This window comes from Hylaeus volcanicus, chromosome 9 (assembly GCF_026283585.1).
Source record: "Hylaeus volcanicus isolate JK05 chromosome 9, UHH_iyHylVolc1.0_haploid, whole genome shotgun sequence".
Taxonomy (NCBI): Eukaryota; Metazoa; Arthropoda; class Insecta; order Hymenoptera; family Colletidae; genus Hylaeus; species Hylaeus volcanicus.
This window is the reverse complement of record NC_071984.1, coordinates 2,097,476-2,125,047: the sequence shown is the minus strand read 5'-3', so window position 1 is coordinate 2,125,047 and position 27,572 is coordinate 2,097,476. Positions and strand designations below refer to the sequence as shown.

The window sequence follows — 27,572 nt, the reverse complement described above, 5'->3', positions numbered from 1 at the left end:
GTTTTCCAAAGATTTAGCTTTAAAAAAAAAAAGCGAAAAACCGTAATAATTCATTTATTTTATTAGAAAATTTTCGAATTTTCCTTAAAAGTAATAGATCTTCCCGGAAGGAAAGAAATAAGAAAATAAAATTGCCTGATACTTTGATTTTACGATCGTTTTCCGATAATTTGTATTCTTTGATCTCCGTACAAGAGCGCACTTTTTCTATGAGATTTTCCAAGCAGCAGAAGCGATTCTAGACGAATGTTTCGTAGAAAAAAATGAAAACGCCATTGTGTTTCCATTATGCTTGCAACATCAAAACCGTAATACGCGCGTGTTTCGTGCGAAATGAGGTATATAATTATATATACACATAAAACTGTATTTCGTAATATTAATATAATAATGGTAATAATAATAATTAATAATAATAATCCCAATAATGATTTTCTACCCAGATAATAAATACTATAGATACAGTGTGAGTGTGGTGTGTGAGTAAATTAACCAATTAACTTTATAAGGGGGAGAGGATTAAGGGTTGCTATGTACAAGTCATATTTGTACTATGCGACTGACGCCCACTAGCCACCAATTGGCTTTTCATTCAGACGCGCCCTGTATTCTCTTCTCTTGTCTTTTTATTTTTTTTCCTTATATATTTTTTTTCGTTTCATTCGCTTGCTCATTTGTTTGTATGTTAAATCGTTCTTTTTTTTTTTCTAAGTTGCAGGGAACAAACCTCACTGTGCTCTTCTCTCTCATTCTCTTTTTAACTCTCTCGCTCCCTCCGTTCATTCTCAATTATCTAATATCTCGGCGATGTCTCTCACTTCATAAATTATTTAAAAACAATATTTTACACTATTAATGTATGTATAATATATAGAAGGTCACCTAATTTGAATAAAATTTGTCAAACAGCATCGAAAAATTTGCGCTAACGGGTCCAGGAAACATGATAACAGTGACCCAGTGCCGCGCGAGCATAATATAATAATCATGTAATTGTCATACATTATCTCACACCAGGGGCTTGTACGAGGCATTACACTTGTAAAAAAGAATTGTCGCCTCCCTTTCCGTTCTCGTTTTTTTTTTTCATTTATATCATCTATATAAAATTAAAAAACAACGTAATATCATTTATATTACTTCGTCGTTATTAATAATAAAAGCTTTGTACAAAATTCAATTTACAATTAAAAACGTTTTGGTTCGTAATTTTCTAGAGATTCTGATTTGTAATTGAACTATCTATCGACAGAGAGGCAATTGAAAGTTTAGCTTCTTTTAACGCGCTCTCTTTTGTTTCCCCTTCTTTTCCGCTTATACACACTCTTTCTTTTCCTCACTCTCTCTCTCTCTCTCTCTCTCTCTCGTTTTCTGCTCTCAGTTCTTTTTCTCCTTTCATTCTATCAGATTTTCATTCGTTCTTTCAATCTCATTCCAACTTTCATACATCAGACTCCATTTGGTATGCGGCAATGCATGGTCGTTAATTAGTAGTTTCTTTTCTCGTGTTCTCTTTCATTTTCGTCGCGATTACTGGTAAAACGCAAAGCACAATTCGCTTACTTTCTTTCTTTTTCTTTGCTTTCACGAATTACAGGAATAGAAGAACATCGAAAAGAATTACCGTGCTTCGATAATTATCGAGTCTATGCTATCGTCGCGGCCCGTGACTCGTCTCGCTGTATCGTATCTATAAAAAAGAAAAAAAAAATACCGAGCAGGAAAAAAGATCTCGGTGGTTTCACGTCAAGGGATTCATCGACGATTGGACGAAGGTTCGTTCTCTCCCAGTTATCCGGAGAATCTCAGTCACTAACGTACAGTTGAAGACGGATGTAGGAAACCAGTTGCTCTCGTAAAGCCCCAAGTGACGGTACGGTTAATGAGTGCGTGAGAGAGGTGCATATACTGCACTACGAAGGGAGAGGGTGTGGGTCAGACGAGAGCTGCCGCTGCATGGTAGAGCTGCATGAGCGCTTGCACGTGCACTGGCAAGCAGGATAACCGATCCTTCGTGTTCGCGTCCACCGCGAGCCACGATAACGCGTTGTACCCCTCCAGCACATATCTGCAAAAATGTAGAAACGTAATTGATTATATCGAAAGCAGTCACATATACATACTTGCTCAGTCTATAGTTTCCAGTAGAATTAATCTGGAGATTGTAGTAATATAAGAAGAAGACAATTAATAATATAAACCTGAGCACATCGGTGGTATATTGCGAGTCTAGTGGATGAGCAGTTAGCGCGCTCTGTTGTTGCAACAGATCATCGCTGTTCTGCTGTATTGCTGGACTATGCAAGTGTAAGGCATTCTTTAAGAACACTGGGCAAACGCCTTCGAGATGGGGACAAGCTGACCAAAACCACGGTGGCATGCGTCCTGTTGGTGCGGTAGATACTAAATAACCAAGAGCGAGTGGTTGCTGCAGTAGCGTTCCGACTTCCTCTATCTGTTCAGCAACTGTTACCTAACGATTAACAATTTCAAGAACAAGTTTTAAGTAAAAGTTAGCCAAGTAATACTTAACCGTTTATGCTATATGCGATCATGTATTCCCTGTTATTTAAGCTTCGACTTACTCTTGGAGTGTTGCTACACGGAAACGGACTACCAGGACCGTCGTGATTGCCTAAACCCGAGCCTCCACCATCTCCACCCAGCGGGGATCCCTCGGGACGATGTGGACTGCCACCAGGACTCTGTCCTCCACCAGCCCCAGCCTCTGGCCATACGTTGAAGATATCGTTAAAGTCGCCCATACCTTCCATGCCTTCTGGCATGTCGTCGTTTAGAGCGGAAAATAGCTCATCATCCCCTAGTTCTGGTCCGTTAATATGTTGTTCTTGAAATGCAGTCTGTGATGACTGTAGCAGAAAATGAATCGTCGTTAGAAACTGACAATAAAATCTCTTACAACTGAAAGTACCAAAATTCTTTCGAAAAATATCAAAAATTAAGTAATTAGTTTTGTTATAATCGCGACACGTTTGGTCCCTAATATATTACAAAACAAAGAATAGGATCAGCATTTCTTTTACAATTAATTCTGAAACCATCTAAATATTGAAATATTCAAGTTTCCGGAATGTTCACGCTTCCAGTTGAACCTCTTGCAGGGTTTCGTCACTGGTAAACCAGCAGCAGGCTTGTAGTTCCGTCGCGCCCTTCAAGATCGAGCTTGCACAAACTTACCTGAGTGGTAGCAGATGTAGGAAAGACGAGAATGTGAGTGCACGTGACATCCTGTGGTGTAGATAATTGGCAGTTTACCGACGCCTGACTGAATCTCTCGTCGGGTGTGAACTGGTCGGCCATCAGCCTGAGACTCGAGTCTGGTTCAAGAGAAACTAAACAGGCGCTTAGCACGCAGGGTGCCGCTGACGGATAGAGGAGACTGCACTGGCCACATATTTCTTTTAGGTGTTTCGAAGCTTTCAAGAGCGCTTTCCTCGACAGTAACCAGCTCCAGCCCTTCAACTCGCCGTGTCCTATGCGTCCCACGCGACCTACTACTAATCTCCAGGGTTGTACCTGCGGACGAACCAGTTCCTTTTTACTACAAGTCGTTATCATTTCTCAGGTTAACTTAGAACGTTCTAATTTCCTATCTAAAAGCATTGCAGGACTTGTCTATAGGTACCGTGATACTTACACCTTGAGACATTACACTAAGTATGAAGTCCATCAATTTCTGAAGTCCGATTCGTCTAGCAGAAGCACGTTTCCTCCTCTTTCTGTTGGGTATGTCGATGTTGATGGTGGCCGTCTCGAATATCTCACCCCTGTCGTCAGTTGCAACTGCGAGCAGCCAGGATTGGTCCTCGCTGAGGCAATAGCTCAGATAAAGAACCGCGCATTCCTCTGGTCCAGCGATGCCAAAAGACTCAGGTGCCTCGCTCTTCGCCCTCAGAGGCGCCAGGACGTAAGCTGGCGCGTACAATCGGTAGGGGGCTTTGTTCCGTTCCTATCGTACAGTTGCAATTTAATTACTACGGGACTGGAAAGGATTGATTCGTAGGTTGTTCATTGTTTGCTACTTTTATCGTAACAAACAACACGGTCGACTTAATTCAAATGGCCCTATCGAACACGAGAAATAGAAAACGAATAGAGCCTTACATCTTTACTCTTAAGAAAAAGATCTGCAGCGGCGGCAGTACCAAAGCCAGTGAGACTTTTTACCGTTGAGTTGTGATTTAATAATCGGCGGCCCTGTAGAAACACATTTAACGCTAAGGCTCTCATCTCGTCTTGAATCCTTCGCCTTTCTCGAGCTCGTCCCAACTCCATTATACTTTCCAATGAGATTAACTGCGAAGGAAAACGTACCGTTAGGTAATTCGTTAAGTTTAGAGCAGACCTAGTAAACTTGTTGCTCACAGAAGCAACCAACATAGGAAATGTTAAATCAAATTTTACCTGGACGTTGATGTTGGATCTAACATTCTCAGGCATGCTATTAACTGCTGCCGAATATGCGCGTAATAAAGCTAAAATTGCAAGTCTTCGGCGGTCAGGGTCTTCAGGGCTACCCAGCGAGAAAGGTTCTATCAAATAAACAACCACAGCCGGAGGTTCAGCTTCCTCTTCGTCTGGACCCGCGGTGGTATTTGTCGTGGGTATCGTGGCAGTTTGTGAAGTTGGTGTCGTGTTACCAGTGTTAGAATTCGAATTCGCTGCTGTGTTCGATGGAGTCTCGCTTCTGGGATTCTCTCCCTCTGAAAATGGAAAGACTGCGTGTAGAACTCTGCCCTTTGGTCTCAAACCAAGCATTACTTACAGGTACAATAAGTATTGGTTAGAATACGACGTGAAATAACGATGAAACTGAGAGCAGAGTACGTACCAACAGATTCAGGCTTGGTAGTCATCACATCAGGCGTGGCTGGCATCGCGTCAGTAACAGGGATAGTCGCTTGTTGTTGCTGCTGTTGCTTATTGGGCAACTGCATATCACCAGGGTCCAACAAACTTCGATCTTGTATGACCTGCGTTAAATACGGAGCTAATCGGTGATTACAGACTTGAGCGTATAATCGTAACAGTTCTCCTAATTGGTTCTCTCCTAACAGTTTAAACCAATCGTCGATTGGTTGTTTGACTTTGTTTTGCACAGACGATTTCCCAACCCGCAAAATCCCATCCCGCAGAGCCTTCGAGATGGGGGTATGCCTTCCTAGTCGACAGATCTGTAGAAGAACCACGATATATTTACTCAAAGATGAACAAGAACGTATGGAATTGTTCTTACAATGGAACTGTTTGCTTACTTCGTACGTGGTCGATAGCTCGCGGAAAAACGACTTGACTTTATCGATAACGCAGTCGCTGTCTGGCGCTACTACCACGTAAGCCACGTCCCTAGGTCCGGCGTACGGCTCCAAGAGCAGCTTCTCCCAGTAACTTAAAGCATACGGCGACAAAGATAGCCAATCTCGATCGTATCCGACTACCAACGCTGGTATTGGTTGAGGCTCGCATCGATCGTCGGTCCCACGACCAGCTAAACGATGGAATTGTCTCCAGGTGAGGGGCCCAGCCACGGTGTACGGCGCCTCCCACATTCGCGTGGTGCACTTTTTCTGCACAGCGTCTTGCAACAAGGGCTGCAACGCTCTCATCATACGTACAATATCACCGCTGCACTGAGGACCCTTCGCTCTAAGGAACACCCATCGATGCACCCCGTTCACGCGGTTAGTCCTTTCGTTATGCGTACCGTCAATTTTACCCTGATCGAGAGCCGCCAGCGACACTTCGTTCCCGTCGTTGAACTCCAACATGTTCACCGTGGGCGTGAGCATTGGGTAACTCTTCATCGCCGCGTAGATTCTGGACGCCCTGTACAGACTGCTCGCGGAGCTTTGCACGATCAGACACTGTTCCCTCAGTAATTCCAACACGTTAGGTGGTATTGCGTCTAAGCCTTCGGATGGTTTCGCTGCCCCACACGCGACAGCTACCAGAGAGGTTTTCTTTTTCTCCGCTGGGTCCTCCGCTATGCCTGTGATCTCCATTTCGTCCTCGTAGAACAAACCAGCTCGATGAGCCAGGCGTCTGTTGACGACAGCGCTGAAGCCACAGCTGCACCTGATTTGGTCGTCGTCTTGGAAGAGAGCTCCACCAGACCACGAGTGCGTCAGGTACACACCAGCGTCCGCGCCTTTGATATTGCCAACCACCTTTGGGCCTGCATTGCACACGCATAGACTGCAACTGTCAAAGTTGTGATCCCGGAATATGTTGAGCGCAGTGTCGCCTAGGAGAATGTTCACTATGAGCGAGTTCGATTCAGGGGCGCGAGTGGGACCTGGTGTGTCCGCTTCAATACTGTTCAAGTTCTTGTTCAGATACGAAGAGGTGGTGGACGTAGCCGGGCTTGGTTGATCGTAGGGAGGCGGTGGCGGTCTGCCAGAGATGGTTGCCGAGCGATAGGGTGCTCCCAGCGGTGCTGGACTCGGTGGGCACGGTTGCTGCTGAACCGAACCAGGTCTGGTGGGTGGAAGCGGTTTTTCTGAGTTGCTCGGAGCGGGGTTGCACTGCCAGGAAGGTCTGTATACGCAGTGCGATGGCAGTGTGACGGGTGGTAGAGATTGACTGGGCAGATTCGTAAGAGGAGCGTACTTGGAAGAACCAACCATCTTGCAGATGGGCGTGGGCTTGAACACGTAGGACCAATCGTCGATTGGTTCTTCTTGAGGGGATCCCATGTTTGGATAAATGTCAGGGGGATGCCTGAGCGGTCGCTGAGGTATAGAGAGTTCCGTTTGGTCCATTAAAGGGTCGTTTAACTGACAAGGTGAAGCAACTGGGTTGTGCTCTAAGGATGGCGGTGTTGGAAACATTTTGGAAAGTTCTTCTGGTCGTAGCACGCCCACTCCTCGGTTGTTGTGTCTATTGTTGGCGTCCACTCGCGTTTCCTCGTGCAGGCCACCGGATCTGTTCGATTCTGGCGGGGTTTGTACTTGTAGCTGGTTCAAATTCTGTAAGAAGCTCCTTGTTTTTGCTTGTTCTTAGGTAAAAGGAACAAATAGTAATAAAGAATTTACGTACAGTTTCGTCGCTGGAGGTGTCAGGATCGGAGTTATCAAAGATCTGGTCTAAATCTTTGTAGGACGCTTGAAGACCCTCGCTGGTAAACAAAGATCCTGGTTTCGTAGGATCGTCTCGTTGCCGTCTGAGTCCATCGACGTTTGTACCGTTCTCCTCGCCTGTCGCGTCAAACTCGTACGGATCTGTTCTTCTTCCGATGCAATCTCCCTGCGGAGCAATATTTAACATTTATGTACATACAAACAGCGAGTCTAACGATAAGAAGAGATGCGACTTACAACATTGACGTTCGGTTCCTGTTTAATTTCTAGTTTCGGAGCCTGAGACTGAGGAACCTGGGAATTGATCGATGGATACAAAGTATTGCTCCGCACAGTGACTGGACTACTATTAGATTCCTTAAAACGTTTCACAGGATGATTGAGCCATGCTTCTTGTGTTGAGTAATCATAGAGCCAAGGTAATGACTGTTCATTTTCTAAATATATATCCTCACATTCTCTGGAGACTAAGACTGGTCGTTTTAATGTTGGCCCAGGAGCTGGACTGTGCACTTGGTTATTACATGCAGAGGAGGTTGACTTTGGACCTTGAGAAGGGGTTAATGGTGGGGCAGTGTTCGTATGACTGGGTGGCGGTTGAGGACTGAGAGTAGGCATTGTAGGCTCTGCTGGTGGAACCGATGCTGGCTCGGAATGTGGAGTTGGAAGAGGTGAGGGTGCAGGGGAGCCTGGCGAGCCAACGGATGGAACTGGCAGACAATCTCCTCCTGTCGGTGGTCCTCTTGGGTAAGAGGGTGGTCCACCTGGTGGTGTACTTGGTGCCTCTGTTCTGTTCAATACAGACCTGTTCAGGTTCAAGATATAGTCATTAACATTATCGTATTATCGAAATCATGATTATTTCTAGTAAGTTGAATTTGATGAAAATCTAATGTTGACAAGCTGAGTCATGCTTTAAAAAAAAAAAAAGAAATGAAATTACAGCTACCGCCAGGTGCATTTCACGAAAAGCATGTTGCAGTAATTATCTACGATCGTCGCACTACTGGAAGAACAATTATTAAGTATGGTTTAAAGCGAGGTTACGCTCAACTTTGACAGTTTTACAGAGACCGTAGATAATATATGCAACGTTTAACATTAACATTGAATAAATAGAAAGGATAAAGCTACAGAAGTCATGCTGAGGCTACAAAAAGCGTATTTGATGACACATGCAAAGCATTCCATTGGGAGAATATGATACTAACAGAAAACCAAAACGTTTAATCAAAATGTTATACCATATTCTCGCAATAAAAATAATTTTCTGCTATTTCGAGTAATTGCAGAGTAGCATACGAAGATAGAATTAAATAATCGCTTCGTTTCAGTCGATTTTGGCACGCCTTTGCATTGAAGTTTATGACGGTACCCTAAGTATCAAGTGTTGCCAGCGCCATATGATATTTAATTAATTATTCGTGCATTATATTCGATCGAGTAATGTAATCGTACGAGTTACGGCTAGATAAATAGCGGAGCTTTGAAAAGCGATGTATAAGGTGATGTTATGGCATCGTAACAATCATACGAAATTGGCATTATTGCGATGATTAATTAACATGTGATAAAAATAGTTCTCTCATTGGTATCGGAGCAGAAATTACCCACCTGGGGGCATTAGCAGGGACAGAGGGACAAGCATCCCACTGGGTGGTAGAGCGTCGATGAAACGGTACGACCCTCCGTCCACCTTTATCTACTCTTTCCCTCTGAACCTGAGAGAAGGCCAGGCTCTTCCAACCCCCGGGGGTCGCATACCTGCAACCGATGTATTTAACATCTCGTTTTCTCTTATGCCTACTTATTTTAACTAGCCCGACTCACTCGGGTCTGGACAACAGAAATAATCAATTATTACTAATCACCTAATTTTAAACTCAATTTACATCAATCACACGCATACATTTCGTAATAATAAATTGCAACTGCAATTACTTCAAGATACATCCATTTTCAACGAGTTCAGATTATTCGAGACTCCTGATAATACGATGGTTTTCGAACAATTCACTTTTGATCCACGAATGCTCTCACAACACAGCCACATTTTTTTCTTTGTATTAACATTTCATGTTTCCGTGAGAATTGTACGTCTGCGTTACCTCGAAGGAAGTTTCTGATACAGGAAAGTTCTGTTGCACAAATAAAAGAACTAATTTTAAAGAAACAATTGCATTCGAGTCATCCTCAAAAACTAAATTTACATGCACGTGTTGCAGCAGCCATTAAAAAAATATCTATTCGTACTGTAATAATCTTCAACCTACGTCTCATGAATTGTGTTACGACATGCAAGACAGAATCAATAATAACCGTGAATATTCCTAATTTAAACATTGTCAGATAAACATAGAATGTAGTTGAAAGAAATAAATGTTTACTGCTACACTTAACAAATGTACAAAAGGAAAAAGTACTATATAATAGTAAATTAATACGTTCGTGTAATATTGTAACGATACTAAATAAATTTAATAGTGCTATTAACGATACTATTACTGCATTGCTTTTTTCATTTTCATTAACACTGCAACGGTCTTTAAACATTAGATATATATTTATATATGTACATAGCGAGAAAACGAATTTCAGAGTGTATAAAAGTGCTTTCCACAATAAAGGAAAGTTTCAACGATACCTAAGAAGCTCAACTAATGAGCAGAAAGCAATTTTTAAAATCATTTGTTCGTTGTACAGAAAGATTCGCTATATTACGCAGTATACAATGCAGTAAGAGTTAAGTTGACAGGTAGAAATAATTGGTTACTCACTTTGAACAGGTACAGGAAGACTTTTGCGTAGGATCAATAAAGGTCCACGTTCCATGTTCCATGGAAGATTCCGTCTTGGAAGCAGATATCGGTGAACTCAAAGTACATTCTCCCCATGCACGTTCCGGTAATTCCGTAGCTGCTCTTAGTTCCTGGTTACCTAGAAGAGGGTGTTCGCAACTGGCAGGGCTGCTCGGTGGAGAGAGAGGAGTCTCTGGCGGAGTGTCGTCCATGTCTGTGACCAGGACGTAACAAGAAGGATATCGCATGCGCACGCCACCGACGAGAACCTCCACCAAAGGTGGAAGTCCTGCTTCCACGTTGCTGCCGTTTATTGGATAAAAGTGCTTCCATTCTTCGAGAAGTTGGCTATCTGTACGTCCCACTGGACCTGTTAACGTGCCTGCTAGCCCGTGGGGAGCTAGAATCACTGGAACAGAGACGACAAGTTGTTATATTTACTGAATAACTGTTGAACAAATGCTAGATGTTAGTTGCGCTTTACGTATGTATGTATATATGTTACCTTTAACGCCAGATTGGGAGGTTTGAGTACGTTGTAAGCAAGCCCTTGTAAGATGACGCACAGCAGGGTGCTGCCTGACATCCACGCTGGCGCATACAGTACTTTCTCCGTGGACAAAGAATGCAAACGAGAACGACAAGTGGCTACTGCAAAAGATAACGAACGATAGTTGGTATAATGGTTATAGATCCTTTGGAAAGATAATGCAACAGCAAATTCGTTCGAGAATAACGCAAGGGCTTACCTACTGCAACGGTGTTTCTCGAACCCATCGTAGGGTTGTACAAACCACTTTCCTAGCCGAACAAAGTCGCGAGACAGTAAGCACCGTTCGATCAAGTTATGCAGAGCCTTGAAGAGAAGTGACCTGCACTCGTACGACAATCCGCTTTCCCAGGATCCCTGCTCACTTTCTTTAATCAGAATAAAATCACATTAGAAACGAGCTGATCATGCGTCACAATTAAAGATACATTCAAAGGCAAACTATGTAGATCATGACAACTGTGTTATATGTACATAATTTATACAAAGTAATGTGTGTATGTGTGTGTTGGATATGTTTAGCTTGAATTTAGTATTTATTTCCGCTCCCTCTTTTAATAAAGCCTCTGGATCCGCTCCTGAGCGGTACAGTTAGCTCATACCGACTCCTTTTTGATCCATACCGCTCAAAGTCTCGGATCATCTAGGGCTAACGGTTTACTGGTCGGTTTCGTAATTGGCGTGCTCCTCGCGATGCACAATAATGGATCTCTGCGTTGTATCGCACCGAGTTGCGGACAAGTACACGGTTCAGCGACCCCGTGCCGAGAGAAACACGGTCTAGGCAACGTTACCGCTTCGTCCACTTTGCATACCACCTTTCTTACGAACCGTACCAGATTTTACACGATAACGTCCGCCAGAGTCGCCCTTTGCAGCTTTATTATTTAACGCTAAATCGTCCACGAACGTTTTCAAACTTTTGTCTACTGTTCTTATATGCTATACGATACGTAAAATATATATTATTGTTTACGAGACTATTCCTTCATAAATGAACGTCGCTAGGTTTCGTGTTTGTGTACATTTTTGAAATGTGAAAAAGTATCGTTTGCGAGATATCGTCTTCCAGGAGGAGCCAGTATTTCTATGCGAAAGCACCGGAGAACGTATATCCACTTCAAGAGTTCCCAAACCTCGCGTACCAGCCATGCTTCAGCTACTTGGTGAGGTACCAATGATAACTACGGGCAGAAGGGACTACAATATCTACATATTCCAATACAATTATCATTTGCTACATTTTAGACAAGTTCCAGTATCAGTGATTGTGGAAGTCCAGATTCAATCTACCTCAGGCATCGGTTCTCTCCACCATGTAGCAAGAATATCGTCTCCAATTCCTCTCTAATGTTCATTTCGCTCGAGTTATTCTCCAAAGACTGTTGAAAAGGTAGAAGAATCGAGGAAGGGTGCAGCTATACTCACCGCACGCGATGAGTTCCGGCGACACGAGGCCAGAGAGATCAGGTTCCTCGCCATACCAGAAGATCCAGAGTTCCTTGGCGGCGGTGAGGGAGAGTGGTGGCGGTGCAGGGGAAGGCGCGATGCCCAGGTCGAAGATGACGGCTCCAGCACCCGTGGCGGTCGCAGGACCGGACGTGGAAGGTGCAGCGGCGACCCGTCGCCACACGCAGAGGATGTCACCCGCGAGGCACCGCGAGAAGCTCGAGAGTACTGGGTCCTCGAGGGGAGTCCCTCCGAAACCGCCTGCCACCTCGCCCCACACGAGCTTCCTCCATTTGATGCCGCAGAGGTCCGTCTACCAATCAAACGTGGACATTAGCCTGCAATTCTCCACCAAATTCTTCATGAAATAGGGTTACAAATATTGCCAATCACTTATGAAGGGTGCGCAGGACCCAGAACCAAACTTCGAGTTGACTTCAGCGACAGTTGCGGAAAAAGTAGGAAACTCCGGGACAAGGACAGAGAGGGCGATACAAAAATTGCAGGAGAGACGAGGACAGGACGATTAGGCTAGCATGATTCTTTTTTCCAGGATATTGAAGCAAAGAAGCAATATTTTCTAATAATTCCGGTGTCAAAATATTCCTTGTACCTTGGCGCATGCCACTGTAAGGCCCGATTTTGGAAAAAGTGTTTGTAAACAAATGTATTGTTGACTTCAGCGACAGTTGCGGAAAAAGTAGGAAACTCCGGGACAAGGACAGAGAGGGCGATACAAAAATTGCAGGAGAGACGAGGACAGGACGATTAGGCTAGCACGATTCTTTTTTCCAGGATATTGAAGCAAAGAAGCAATATTTTCTAATAATTCCGGTGTCAAAATATTCCTTGTACCTTGGCGCATGCCACTGTAAGGCCCGATTTTGGAAAAAGTGTTTGTAAACAAATGTATTGTATAAGAAAAAAAAAAGAAACCATACTTTTATCATTTATAAAGTTTCAAGACCGAAATTGCAAAATCGGGCGTTAGAGTGGCATGCGGAGTGATGTAAAGAATATTTTAGAAAGAGAATCGTGAGAAAATATTGCTTCTTTGCTTCAATATCATTGACAAGAATCATGCTAGCCTAATCGCCCTGTCCTCGTCTCTCTTGCAACTTTTCTATCGCCCTCTCTGTCCTTGTCCCGGAGTTTCCTACTTTTTCCGCGATTGTCGCTGAAATCAACTCGAAGTTTGGTTCTGGCTCCTGCGCACCCTTAATTTGTATGAAAAAAAAAAAAAAAAAAATGTTTTTATTATCATGTATCGGGAAGGGAAGCGTGATATCGCATTAACGCTAGGTTTACAGAGTTTCTTTCATCAGATTTCTAAATCGATAAAGTGTCCAAGAGATCTATCTTTTCCCCTAAACCTAAACAATGTCGCGAATGATATTCGAGCATGGAGTATTCGTTTGAGAACAGATGCGACCGACGACGTGTGACAACCAAGTGCAAATGTAACTGTTACACGGCGCGCATGTAGCTAAAACTGCGTTCCAACATGTGCAACCATCGACGATAAACACATTTGAGAATGCTGCTTGGGTGCGCGCGCACCCAAATAGGCAAGTGCGCGCGCACCTAGCCCAGTGCCTCTCAAACTACACCTAGTCTCCTTCGAAAGTGGACCTTTTGCCCCCCTTTTTTGGAAGGAATGTATTCAATTTCTTTACGTGTACATGGATGCATACAAGCTTTTACGCTACAGTATAAAATATTTTATAGTATACACAGTATGTTCCTGCGTTAGAATTTGAAACAATTTAATTAGAAATAATCTGTTCGATCCAACTGTTAGTAATCTGTTTAGATAAGCAATCATAAAATGTAAGTTACGTATTAGAGATCACTAAGGCTGCGCTGACCAACGTTTCATTATGATCCTGTTAATTACGCATGCATGACAGTGATAATAAGGACGACGTTGATCACGAGAATGATCTCTACAATTTGTAATAGTAGCAGACTTTCGAATTAACAATGTCGGGTTAATGACTACAAGGTACGGTATCGAATACTCGTTGACCGCTGAGAAAGGTCGGTTCTTGAACTTTCACTGCATTTCATTTTCACTTGTCACGCGACACGGCAAATATTTGGTTTAAACCTGAACAGTGAAATTCCGAACCAAACACAATCACGAAAAAAAAAAAAAAAAAACTACGAGTATCGTTTTCCGTTATATTAAAATCTTTGTAAAACATTCTCAACAAGTTCTCAATCAATTACAAATCTCAAATGTAATTTCACACGGTACCTATGACAACGTAAATGGAATTTAGCCTAATAAAAATATCACTCCCAAAGTCCATGAAATTATAATTATTTTTTTATGGACTTTAGTGTAATATTAAACACGAGTAAATATTTATTCCCGACTTTGTTTCGATATTTTAAATTCCCATGCGAAAGAATATTAATTCCTAACCTAGAATATCATTCTTTTCTTGTTCGGGTCATCATCTGTACTACCGCGTTAACGATATCCAATAATAAAACACAATTTGTTTATATCGGGTAGCAGTATCATACACGAATAAATCAGAACGTCGAAATAAACGGTTTCGATCGAGGATGCAGAAAGTATCGCAGACAATGTCGAGTGGTAAAAGAGAATCGATTTCGGAAGCGAGGATGCGATGGCGCCTATCACGTCGACGTAACGAAAGATGTAATCGGTGAACGAAGGCGCCCATCGTAAACGCTACGAGACTGTCAAGCTTCCTGATCAATACAAGCAAGGCGACGTGCAAGGCCGCCCGCGTGGATTCAACTTGCGGATACCTCGTTTCGTTTTACCATACGCACCAACAACTATTCCTATTCCTTCCCTCGCACACACATTTCTTCGATCTTTCTCCCATTTTCCCTTCACTCCTTCAACCACTTCCTTCTACAAGTATATACATAACGCGCCAGACCAGTATCTGAATAATTACAATTAATTAGTTTGAACGTTGAATTTTTGAATTGCTTCGATTCGAGTATGCACCACAGCAAGCTGAATAGTAATAGTAAAAATAGTATAAATAGTAAAATAGAAATTGTAATATAGATCGTACAAAGAGAAATTCGTGATTATCGAATAATTGATATTAATTTGAAAAAATCAGTCTTTGTAGATAAAACAGATTCTTCGTAGATAAAACAGATTCTTCGAAGGCATTTCCATATCACAGTTTTCTTTGGTAATCTTATCCACATAGTAGGTACCACGAGTGTAGAATACGTAACAGTTTACTTTGTATCACTTTTCAAAAACTATTCTCAATTTCCAAACTAATTAATTTTAAATTTACTCGTAGTTTTCATAAACAAAAGATTTTATCGATTGTACTACGTTTCCTCTGGACTCCCAAATCAGAGGAATTTTCTACTTTACCCATTGACTCGTCCCTTTCTTAATGAATTCTTATACATTATTCTATTTATTAAATGAGAAACGTAATTGGCATGCGCTATGAATGAAAAATAAATAATAAATTTCGTTAAGGGGCCCCGATGAAAGGTTGAGAGACCCTGACCAACGTAATCGTTGTTTCGTTGAAGGCTCGATGACACTACGAGCTTGGTATACATACATAAGAAACGTCAACAAGTTCAGTTTACAAAAACAAACAGTTACTTTTTGAGTGTTCGACGCCTCGACGCGACGCTCGATGACGTATCAGTTTTAATCGGTACATCATTGACAAACAACGCCAAAGACTATCTATTACAATCTATCCAACGAAAAAGTAAACAATAAATCTTCCAGCATTTTAATTTATCCTCCTTAAGAGTGGGTCAATGCTAACCCTTATTCCATATTCGATATCAGAATCGAGATAAAAGCCCGTTTTATTCCCGCTTACATCCACCCAACCTTTCCCTTCCCTATTGTTTTGTTTAACGATAGCATACTCTATTAGCAATTTAGCAACCATAGTCTTTCCCGCGATTTCTCTTTACACGACCACAGCTACGCGTTATATTCCACATTTGTACCTTGCGAGCGTGCGTTCCCTTCCAACCATTAATTAAATGCAGTATAGCGCCGCCTAAATGAAATTATTGGGACAGATAGTTCAACGTGTAAAGATAACGATTGTTACAGAGCTTATCAGAATTAATCCAACTCACAGCTCGAGGAGGACGACGACACTGGGATACAATGAGACCAAGCTAGTTTTGTTTTCACGGGTTGTCGACCGCGTGTGGCGAAGGGTCACTCACGCGGGAGCAAACTAAAAAGATTCCTCCAGCATTCGAGGCGAAAAGCACTTATCCGAACATTACAGCACGCTACCTTCGCAGTCATTACATGTAACTTAATTTAATTCTATCGAAACCCGTATTTACACTTCATTTGATTCAACATTCTGTTAGAGTCAATCTTCACGTTCATGTTTATGCAAACCAAATATTCCCTTTCAACCACTAAATTTAATTACATTTATGTAAACTATGTGTACTAATGTGTACTAATTCAAGCTATCTTTAATTCCTCAAGTATCCCAACCATCTATCCACCACCCAAACAATCCTACAACCGTCCTATCATTTTGCACATTATCGAATCTGTCCCTGTGACATTAATTCCATGACTCACTGCATTCGATGAAAGTCACGGAGGCCTATGAACTCGGATGTACGCGGGTCGATAAGTTTCTTCAATTTACGGTTCGTAACACGGACATAGACAGAGCAGCGGTCATTTCTGTTTAGGTATTTTACAATGATCGAAACAAGATCGCGTGGGAAAAGATGGCAGTAGCCGAATTACGAGAGAAATGACGGGTTCGTTCGCGTGACGACAATCTGTTCTGGCGATTCCCCCAAGGTACGCGAAGCACGCGGCTTCTTCGTCGACGAAGTCACTCGGCTAGATTATGCTGAAACTGGTGCTCTTGTGGAAGGAAACAGAAGAAGCCAAGAGAGGGGCAGGAGGGTCTTGACCAGCCTAGGTGAAAGCCTTGCACCGCGAGGACGTGACGTGTTAAGACTACAAGAGAGTTTACACACTGCTCGGTTTTAGCTCACTTTTGCTTCACGCTGACCTCGGAACGCCGCTCTTTTTCCACACAATCCACCCAATTTTCTACTATCCTAACTCTGAATGTCTCTGTAACAAGCTACCTTTGCAGGATATTAAATAAAATTGCAACGAGAAGTATGCTACAACTGCACAGGCTCTCTTGGAATGTGCAGAGAAGAGACGTCATGGGTAATTTTAGTTTGAGAAGGCCCAGAATTCATTTCTACACCTAATTGATTCTAAACTGACTCGATACCCCATTAGTGTCATTATATAAGGTCATATTGTTTGATTATATAAGAGACACAAGCTACGCCTTAACTCTGAGTTTGTAGATGTTCCAATGTCATTGTCGATGCGGATAACAGATTTCCTATGTTGCATTCTTCAAAGAGAATAGCTATGGAATCTCGCATGAACCGTAGAAGGCTACGCAACCGTGTGGATTTCTGTCATTCCAAAGCAAGTTTTGACTTCATTTTCAATAATTGTATCAATTGGAACTAATGGATACTTTTTTAAACAGTTTAAAGTGCGAGAATCTGTGGTATGTGCACCGTATAAGGGTGAGCTGCTATTCGATTGCAGCCAAGTTCCGATAAGTTTTGATAAAACCAAAAGAGTTCTAAGGTAGATTCTAAATGTTACTTAAAATTGTTTAAAAGCTCATCCGATAGTTTTGATTGATGAAACTATTAATGTGACTGATAGTAAGGTAGTATAAAAAGTAATAAAACTATTGAAAATGAAGACGAGACTCTTAATTATTTATGAGCTTCCAGTTTCACGCAGACTCGTTCATTTGTTATTCGAACGCGTAAAGTTAAAGAGCTATTCAGAGACATGGTCCGATCGCACGTGAATTTCAGGCATTCTTGAAAAAACTGAGAAATCGACACGACAGGAAAATCGGAGTCAACGTTCACGGAACTCTCTTGGTCCTCGAAATGGAGCCACAGCTACGCTCCAGACGGGTCGTTTTTATTTTCGTAACGTCCTGTATACAGGTAAAAACGTGTAAAGTAACAGAAATATTGGAGCGTGTAAAGGCAAAGAAATATTTAGATACAACCTCCGATCACGCTTGATCCATTGTTTAAAAATTCAGGAATCGATTCGACAGGAAAATCCTCGGTAAAGGTTCGCGAAATTGTGTCTTCATCCTCGAAACGGAGCCACGTTCCAGAGCTACGTCTACGCTCCTGAGGGGTCGTCTATATTTTCGAAAGGTCCTGCATACAGGTAAAAACGTCCTTAAGAGTGTCTCGATCGGCGGTTTGTCGTGTATACATATATCGCGGGCACGTCGCGTTCGACGAAGAGGTGTTCCTAGGCTCGACGGACCAGGACGGACCTGGACAGACGAGGACTTTCGAACGGTGAAAACAATGTCTGACACAGTTTTCTGGCTCGGTCGAAAGGCGAAAGGAATGTTACGAGGCGCGATCTCGTTAGTAGATGAAAACGTCGCGCCTCCAGCCGTATTCTCGATCGCAACGTTGCAAATGGACAAGGTGCACCTTGCGCATTCGTAATCGAACTATATATTCGCGATCAGAGGATCTGTTACCGGTTCTCCCTGCAGCAACCTCCTTAATTCTCTCACGCGCGGAAAACTCAGGGCCGACGTGAATCAGGCGTGACATTGGGTCGCATAACAAACTTCAAATCTCACTGACGCGCGCGCGCGCACGCACGTCAGTGCACCTATTCACGAACCATATATGTATTCGCGTATTATATACGTGCATGCACCTAAGAAATCTATAGATATAAAAATTTATATGCATTGTATACGGTTGATGCACGCGTACGCGTATATATACCTGTATATACACGTATATTCGAGTGGGGAGGGGAGGGGAGGGGAGTGCCGCGATACACAACACCGACGTCGACAACGAACGATCGAGCACTGCCCACGGGAATTGTCCGATATATAGGTTAACCCGGGCGACTTGTGCTCGGTCGGTTAAAAGCAACCCTTAACTAACTAACCAACGACTCGCATCCCGTCCGACACAGCTCGAGAGCATCTTTGCTAGAATCAGCAAACAGACAAGGTACGGGGTCCCCGACTCTTGGTAAGAGTGGGCTCACTCGATCACTCACCAGTGCGAAGAAATTTGTGTGGCAGTCCTCCAGGCTAGCGCCGTTCGTTTGATGCGACGGATGCGTCATGGTTTCTCCATCGTAAGCCGTACACTCATTAGCAACACTTCTCGCGGCGACGCGCCTCTCTCAGCCCCGAAAATCACACGGCGAGGCCGCTATTATTCGAGAACATTTAGGAGGGTTTTCACTTCTCAATGGCGACCGTAAAATGGCGGACGATGGGAAACAACAAGCGCAGCCGCCCGAGGCGCCCCCTACCGCTCGCACGCCTAGTTAGCTTCGACTTCAACGTCGAGGGAGAAGATGGCGGCGCTCATCAGGCATGGTTTACTCGCGAATCTCGCGAAATGTACATCCTCGCTTCTCGCCGTCAACACGGTTAGTATGAAAACACTTTACGTACACTTTTCGATCGTCACCATCGCGCACCACTCCATCACGGCCGTGAGATTGTTTAATTTCCAACGAACGCTCGCTAACGAGACCGCCGTCATTTTACAGACGAGCCTGCGACGCGACGTGACGCGATCCAAGAGCAAGTTCAAGATCAAGCATCCGAAAAAGACCTTTCAGATCGAAAACCAGTCTCTCGCTGCCAAAGGGTAAGTAATTTGCTTACTTTGTGGACGAATACTGGCCAAATATTCGCGTTACGTCTCGCCGCTCGTTAACTGGCAGAGGACACACTGCGGCCATATTGCCGTTTGCCACCTCTCCCGCGCGACACAGCCAATGGACGAGCAGAGTTGACAGCTTGCCAGGGCTGACGCGCGCACCTGCGGCGCCCCTCGTTTCTCACCTACAACTCCGACTCATTTTTCGTTTGATACGTGGGATTTAGGAGTCGATCGAGAATATTGCAGTATCGAAAGTTGACAGGAGTAGTTCGACTATGTTTACTGGATATCGCTTGAAAAATAACACTATCATTTATCAAAATTGAATACGATCGAATTTTCGAACGTGAAGATACGTGACGTCAAAATGGAATCGAAAGTGGATAATGGACGTATTTTTTATTACTTGACTATTTTAAATTTCATTTATGATTGTTAATTGGAAATAAATCGATCTAGAAAGAGAAAATGGTTCCGAGGAACGATACTGTGTTTCGAGACTAAATTTTGTTGGAAAATAATCTCGGTGTTTCGATCATAGAATTTTGACCCTTCTCGAGAGAAAATGAAATATGTACACAAACGATCGTAAGATTTTAATGTAAAATGGTGTGAATAAAATATCATCCAAAATTGATACCAATCCTTAACTTACGTTGAAATATGTACATCTAATTTCTCGATTTTTTTATTTGAAAGCTGGAGAAGGGATTTTAACACCATTTAGAGACTGTAATTTTTAATAATTACTCGAGTAATAAACTAACGACATTCGCGTCAAAGATTCGATATCTTTATTCGCATTGCATAGATCATTCAAATTCATGTTGGTCCAAGCAACTCGATACATTTTATTTTCAAATGTAACGTCATGTTCCATTTTGATATTGCTTGGATCAACTACCGTGCAAGTGTACGAAATATCAATTTTCAACTAGCAAATTCCAAATGGTACTCAAGTATCGAGTACATTCAGATTTGTATCTGTAATTTTGTGTACTGAATTGGATTCCACCTTCGCGTGTGACGTAACGGCTGTACCCTTTTGTACCGCTACACTTTCGTGTTGATCGTGATCAAGTCGAAAAAATGATCATTCGTGCATTTTCTCTTCGACACGTTACAATGTGAGACAAATTAAATTCTTAGATTCAAACAAGTAGCTACTGCAAGTTCTATTATGGAGAACATTTTTAATAACCATATCAGGTGCTTTTGTAGTGCCGGGGTTTTTACTTTCTCGATTTCGTTCCTGGCCAATATTAGCCATAACTGTTCCTGAGAAAATACAACTGGGGGCAGCACTGTACGGTCGTTGGACATCGATCTTGTCCGTTCTCTTTCCCTTCGCTCCTCTTCCACAGGAAGCCTCTCTTTCGTCCAGTGAAATTTCATGCACCATACGAAAAGTTTGGCGCGAGATAATCCAAAGATGATATTGATTTTCGCGTGAAATCAATGACCATCTGCGAAAATGGTTTTCAGAAAAACTACTAGTAGCACAGAAAGTCCCAATCCTATGTATCTTTCGGAGAAAAGCTTCAAAACTATTTTATACCCCTCTTGCTATTAAATGCAGCCTTCTCTAAATGACACGACTAAAAATACTACAAAAATCGAAAATTAAAAATGAATTACTCCTCGGCCACTTGAATTCATTATACATACAATAATTGATGCCAATTCGAAAATTGAGACTCAACGTTCAAGATTTCGAAAATCGTTACATTTTCTTTCTTTTCGTAAAAACTTGCGTTTTTCTAACTCCTCTTATTTTGTAGAATAATGGTTAAACAATTAATCGATCCGCGTTTGCGGTTTGACCAACAAATAAATTACATTGCTTTTCATTGACGTTGGCACAAGTAACGATTGCTTTATGAAAAACTCTTGAAAATGAATATTTTTTATTGTAATATTCAAAGAATAACCACGTGTTAAATTACTCGTAGAACAGGGATGCAAATAAAATAATTTCCTTAACCTTTCTCAACTCCAGCATAAACAATATCGAAAATCGATCGAGAAATTTCTACGCCACATGAATAATTATTTCTAAGTCAAAATTACGACATCTAGCGTTTCGTTCGAATAAATTTTTGATTTTTACGATTTGTAGAGTTCAAGCAAAAGAAAATTGAAATTTCACGAGTAATAACATTGCACACTCGTTCGTAAAAATTAACTTAATCTCTAAATGTTCGATAATACATCTGAACTAAAGAAAAATGCAATGTACAATCCTGTTTCAGATTTCTGAGATATCAGAAAGCGTATAATCCACCTGCGAATGTGTCCGATCAAATAGATCAGATTTGCAGGGATCAAGCAATTACAACGGACAGCGACACGAAAATTGAGGACCCCCTGCAGCGTTTCAACCTTTTCTTGGCATGCGAACAGGAGTTTCAACATTCCATACCAAACTCTGTACTATGTTCCATCGAAACAATTGGTGAGCATTTTGTACTAGCTGTTTGTAAACTTTTTTCTATATTATTGGCAGTAAATTGATCCTTGGTCACCGATACACTTTATGCTCCAGGTAATTTGAAAGAATATTACCAAACACCAGTAGGTAACTGTAACCCACTGGATGCGATGCAAACAATGGACTTACCAAAGAATTTACACATTAATTATGAATATCACCGGTTCCATCCTGGTGAGTTGGCTTTAGTGTTGCGTATTTTGTTGGTTTTCTTTTATGTTTGAATCTATGCTTTGCTAATAATGTTGTTTTAGATACGGACACTATGTTTGGAGGAAAGACAGCATTCCCAAAGAGCTCCACTATCGTAACTGGTTTAACATATAAGAAGAAATATCCGGGACACCAACAGGAGAGTCCATATCTGAAACTACTTCTTAAAATTTAAGTACTGATTTAAGTAAAAATTGACGTTTTGTATATTTAGTATATTACATTGAAAGGTCAATAAACATGGTTATATTCATCTATCTTTTGTCTAGGATTTTTTTGGACTGAAAATGAGTAAACCTCTATTAAAATTAAGTGTATTTTATACGAAAAAAGTAGTAATCAATTTATATACGAAATGTATATTAAAAATAGACTTGGTACTAGTGGCGTCATCGGCGGCAAAACGCCCAAGCTTGTAGCGGAGATAGTTTCAACTGTCGCGTTAATATTTATTTAATTTGGCAATAATTTTTTAATCCTTTACAAAGTGTCGCTATCTAGCGGCAACAGTGGCAACTATCTCCTCAACAAACTTGAGCATTTCGCCACGGATGGTGCCACTAATGCTAAACAGCGCCCCAGGGAGGGAAAATGTATAAATTCAAATTTATTAAAATTATGCATAAACAATATTATTCCTTTTCTCATTCTTACGAATTAATTAAATTTCTAGAACATATATATTAACATTACAATAATTAAGAATGTTTGTAGATATATATACACTACATAAAATCATATATTTTACATAGAAATACGTTGAATATAAAAAGTATTGGAAGACTTTCTCATTTGCATTGTGATATGTATACAATTTACTTAATTTTTATATGATTTTCACTTACTTGCAACGGTTTCGATCGTTCCGCGTGTGTATGTATTAAATTAAGAAGTATATTCGTAAAATTGTACTCATTATTCGTAACAAACGGCGCCTATTTCGATATAAAAACTTTGCTCAGACTTTCCAATGTCTCGCAAAGCGACGTCTATTATAGGCAACCTTACAGGTTTATCTGTTTTGTATGAAATTATGGTCTTGCCCCACTCTTCCATACGCGACTATAGAAGAAAATATATATATATATACAGGGTGTCCCAAAAGTCGGGGAGGAGCCGGAAATGGGGAGTAGCTGAGACGATTCTGAACAACAATTTCCTTTGTGAAAATGTCGGGTGGGGCTTCGTTAAGATCCGGACCAATCAGAGCGCGCGTAGAGGCCACTCTAGCGGTCTACACGCGCTCTGATTGGTCGGGGTTTTCTCTTAATATCTCCTCAATGAAGTCCTGTACAACATTTTCGCCAAGGAAAAAGTTGTTTCAAATCACCTCCACTCTGTATATACAGGGTGTCCCAAACACGTTGTAACACCTTGAAAGAGGTGTTTCGGGAGGTGATTTGAAACAACTTTTTCCTTAGCGAAAATGTTGTCGGAGGCTTCGTTAAGGAGATATTAAGAGAAAACCCCGACCAATCAGAGCGCGCGTAGACCGCTGGAGCGGCCGCGGTAGCGAAGGCTACGCGCTGGCGGCCGCGCTTGTACGCGAACAAGTGACTCGACGTGCATCGAAGGACATTGACGACGCTGCCGCCTAGCGCGTAGCCTTCGCTACCACGGCCGCTCCAGCGGTATACGCGCGCTCTGATTGGTCAGTGTTTTCGCTTAATATCTCCTCAACGAAGTCTTGTACAACATTTTCGCCAAGGAAAAAGTTGTTTCAAATCACCTCCACTCTGTATATACAGGGTGCCCCAAAAACGTTGTAACACCTTGAAAGAGGTGGTTCGGGAGGTGATTTGAAACAACTTTTTCCTTAGCGAAAATGTTCTCCGAGGCTTCGTTGAGGAGATATAAACGGAAAATCCCGGACCAATCAGAGAGCGAGGATGTCGGATTACCGCCCGCGGTAGGCGTGGGCTGCGCGCTAGGCGACCGCCCTTCGCCTGTATACTCGCGCTCTGATTGGTCAGTGTTTTTCGTTACCACGGCCGCTCCAGCGGTATACGCGCGCTCTGATTGGTCGGGGTTTTCTCTTAATATCTCCTCAACGAAGCCCCATCCGAGATTTTTGCAAAGGAAAAAGTTGTTCAGAATCGTCTCAGCTACCACCGGCTCCTCCCCGACTTTTGGGACACCCTGTATATATATCGTAACAGGTTTAAAAATCTTATCACGTTATAATCTAAAATAATCACGTTGTAATCGAATTACATACCTTGCAGTCATCCATTATCATTTCGTATCTGAGACGTTGATTTCCACGCGGAGTCAATTCCGCGTCATTCCATGCCAACAGTTTCATACCTTTCCTGTACGTCTTTCGTTCGGAATCGAAATAAGCGACGCTCTTTTTACAGTAGTACGTTACGTTTTGATAAGAATACTTTGATAACAATTGTAGAAAGCTAATCTGATTACTGTCTGCTTTATAAGTTATCTAAAAGAAAACAGAAAATAAGTTTACGTAAACGTAGGAGAAAGTATCGGTGGTAATGTAATTAAACACACCTTCATTCCATCCTCTATCTCGCTGAGCCAAGTTTCCTGTTGCTCGGTAATGTACGTAATTTCTGGAGAACGCGTCGGGTTTGCTAATAAACACGTTGCATGGGTCTTTGCCTCGCAGTAAACTAGAATCGCGTCTCTGGGGTCACCTTCGTTTGGATCCACCCAGTATTCTCCTACGGAAACAATATTTTCACAAACAATTCTACAATAACAGACGAAGCTTTCGATATGTACACTAACCGGAAACTTTGTCTGGATAAGCCACGAAAAGATCGCGACAAGTCTTGGCTGGCGATTGTTTTTCCCCATCCGGCTTTATGAATTTCTGGAACGAAGATTTCAGCTGCTTGTACGCTTTCGAGATTACTTCTCGTCTCTCTTCCTCCGTCATCTCTGGACTAAATATTCTGGGAGGTTCGTCGCCAATGAGAGGATCAGGGCCTTTACTTTGACCTTGCCCTAAGCGAATAACAAGAATGGTTAGTCGAGAATAATTAGAATGATTACAGTGTTAATTACGCAGTAATGTTGTGTCGTGTTGTTACTAAAAATGTAAATATGCACCTAAGAGAGCAGCTAGAGAGGCAGCATCGTATCCCAATCCAAGCTCACCAGGTGGACCTGGAGGACCTGGAGAACCAGGAGGTCCCGGAGGTCCATGGTGACCTTCATCGCCTGGAGGACCTTTTGGTCCCGGATTGCCGGTCAGTCCAATCGGTCCTGGGCTCCCATCTTTTCCAGACGGTCCTCTAGGACCAGGTTCTCCATCTTTCCCAGGAATTCCAGGAAATCCAGGTATTCCTTTCTCTCCTGGCAGACCAACAGGTCCAGGAAGGCCTTGGAGTCCAGTAAACCCTCGATGTCCTTTGATACCTTTCTGTCCTTCCTCTCCACGGTCGCCTTTGGGTCCTTCCAGTCCAATAGGTCCTGGTTTTCCTCTGGGACCCTTAGGGCAGAAGTATATGCATATTTATGAATTTTTACTGTTCAAACTAAACGTCGTACGAACAAGCTGTAAATAGAAAAAAGTTTCGTCTTATCATTCTCTAATATTTCGTTGATCAAAGAGTTACCAGGAATCTGCACAAAACTAACTTGTTGTCCTTCTACACCTTGCGGTCCTGTTTCGCCTTTTAGTCCTCTTTCTCCAACAGGTCCCGGAGCTCCTGCTTGACCAGGTGATCCCTGAAAATCAAAATTACTCACAGCTCTGGTTAAAACGTGCGTCGAATATATCAACAGCTTACTGGTAAACCCGGTGGACCGGTCGATCCTGGTTGTCCAACCGTTCCAGGAGGTCCTTTATCTCCAGGTCGGCCAGAGATTCCAGGAGGTCCTGGTTTGCCACTTGGTCCCTCTGGTCCTATTTCGCCAGGAGATCCCGCTGGTCCAACTGGCCCCACCAATCCAGGGGATCCCGTAGGGCCTTCTGGTCCTGGTTTCCCAGGTACTCCACTCTCACCCTGCCACGTTATTTTCAATGAATATAAAAAGAAACTAGAAAATGAACGCACGCCATGAACTTACAGGTGCACCACGCATTCCTCTAGCTCCTACAGGTCCAGATGGACCTGGCAAACCTGGCAGGCCTCTCTCGCCAGGTGCACCTTGGGGTCCTATGGGACCAGGTAGACCTGGTTGTCCTTGGGAACCACTGTCACCTTTATCTCCGTCGATTCCAGGCAGACCTGGGGCTCCATTAGGTCCAGGACTTCCAGGTCGTCCTGTTTCTCCAAGATTGCCCTTGATACCTGGCAATCCCTGGGCTCCCGGAGGTCCTGTCGGACCTGCTGGCCCCTAATTAAATTGTACATTTTCAAATTCTATCACGTGTACCGTGTACGCGAGTAGTATTCGTTATCGACTGTCTACAAATAGAAGCTTACTGCTACTCCAGCTATTCCTGGTACCCCAGGAGGTCCCATCATTCCAGCCTCGCCTCTAGGTCCAGGCTCACCCCTTACTCCCTTGGCTCCAGTCAGTCCAGTTAATCCTTGCAGTCCAGTTTCCCCAGGACTACCTGCATTTCAAAAATATACCATGTTCAGTAATCCTATGATTCTCTCTTTTCTTTTCTTTTCTTTTCTTTTGTATATTATTATATGTATGTTACCCGAAGGACCGGGACTTCCTTGATCCCCTTTCGAACCAGGATATCCACGATCTCCCTTCAACCCTGGCAGGCCAACGAGTCCTTGCGGTCCTGGGAAGCCTTGTGAGCCTTGCAAGCCTTGAGGCCCTCTATCTCCAGGACTACCAGAAGCTCCAGTCTCTCCCGGAGGACCCGGGGAGCCAGGATCTCCTCGTTCTGCTGGCTCGCCTGGGGGACCAGGGGGACCAACCTGACCTTGCGGTCCACGCTCTCCGATTCGTCCTGAAAGAAATATTTCAACCTCTCCTTGGTTTCTACATATTGAACAAAATCAACATCGACGCTCTTGACACTTTCGTTTCGTAAGATTCTATTTTATACCAACAAAAAGGTCCAAGATGTTTGATATTTCAGCATAATAAATAAACTAATTCTCTTTCAACACCCAACCTGAAGGTCCTTCAGGCCCAACTGGCCCAGCAGATCCTCGCTCTCCTTTAGGACCAGCTTCACCGGAAGCACCTCGAATTCCCGGCAGTCCTACCAATCCAGGAGGACCTTGGAGGCCCCTGTCTCCTTTAGGTCCTTGCAATCCCTACGGTTCAACGAAACTTGT

General features: G+C 42.8%; 3 protein-coding genes across 5 annotated transcripts in view; 1 reads left to right on the top strand and 2 right to left on the bottom strand.

Annotated features, from left to right (window-relative positions):
• Positions 1–7: 7 nt before the first annotated feature.
• LOC128881971 (mediator of RNA polymerase II transcription subunit 13) lies at positions 8–19,264 on the bottom strand. Of its 3 annotated transcripts, none has more exons than XM_054133460.1 (17): positions 19,030–19,264; positions 11,877–12,210; positions 10,648–10,816; positions 10,404–10,549; positions 9,878–10,307; positions 8,715–8,864; positions 7,338–7,905; positions 7,060–7,266; positions 5,277–6,989; positions 4,853–5,195; positions 4,426–4,724; positions 4,189–4,317; positions 3,659–3,970; positions 3,199–3,537; positions 2,586–2,870; positions 2,202–2,473; positions 8–2,068 (listed from the first exon to the last, which is right to left on the bottom strand). In XM_054133460.1, exons 1-17 carry the CDS (start codon positions 19,096–19,098, stop codon positions 1,936–1,938), a joined length of 5,898 nt encoding a protein of 1,965 aa, XP_053989435.1. In that variant the 5' UTR covers positions 19,099–19,264; the 3' UTR covers positions 8–1,935. The 3 variants fall into 3 exon arrangements, with proteins under 3 accessions (XP_053989435.1, XP_053989434.1, XP_053989436.1); XM_054133459.1 differs by having other exon boundaries at positions 4,126–4,317; positions 19,030–19,262; XM_054133461.1 differs by lacking the exon at positions 8,715–8,864 and having other exon boundaries at positions 4,126–4,317; positions 19,030–19,260.
• On the top strand, positions 19,200–22,610 carry LOC128881975 (uncharacterized). Its single transcript, XM_054133479.1, has 5 exons — positions 19,200–19,410; positions 19,534–19,634; positions 21,902–22,104; positions 22,195–22,314; positions 22,395–22,610. Exons 1-5 carry the CDS (start codon positions 19,336–19,338, stop codon positions 22,526–22,528), a joined length of 633 nt encoding a protein of 210 aa, XP_053989454.1. The 5' UTR covers positions 19,200–19,335; the 3' UTR covers positions 22,529–22,610.
• A 335-nt stretch (positions 22,611–22,945) lies between these two features.
• LOC128881958 (collagen alpha-1(I) chain-like) overlaps positions 22,946–27,572 on the bottom strand; it is a 10,996-nt gene continuing 6,369 nt past the window's right edge. Inside the window, exons 18-28 of the mRNA XM_054133432.1 lie at positions 27,407–27,551; positions 26,978–27,238; positions 26,751–26,884; positions 26,392–26,661; positions 26,112–26,327; positions 25,960–26,049; positions 25,429–25,810; positions 25,105–25,323; positions 24,865–25,037; positions 24,572–24,793; positions 22,946–23,415 (exon numbers count right to left, since the gene is read on the bottom strand). Coding sequence (XP_053989407.1) covers positions 23,269–23,415; positions 24,572–24,793; positions 24,865–25,037; positions 25,105–25,323; positions 25,429–25,810; positions 25,960–26,049; positions 26,112–26,327; positions 26,392–26,661; positions 26,751–26,884; positions 26,978–27,238; positions 27,407–27,551 — 2,259 coding nt within the window. The 3' untranslated portion in view covers positions 22,946–23,268. The remainder of the gene's footprint in view (positions 23,416–24,571; positions 24,794–24,864; positions 25,038–25,104; positions 25,324–25,428; positions 25,811–25,959; positions 26,050–26,111; positions 26,328–26,391; positions 26,662–26,750; positions 26,885–26,977; positions 27,239–27,406; positions 27,552–27,572) is intronic.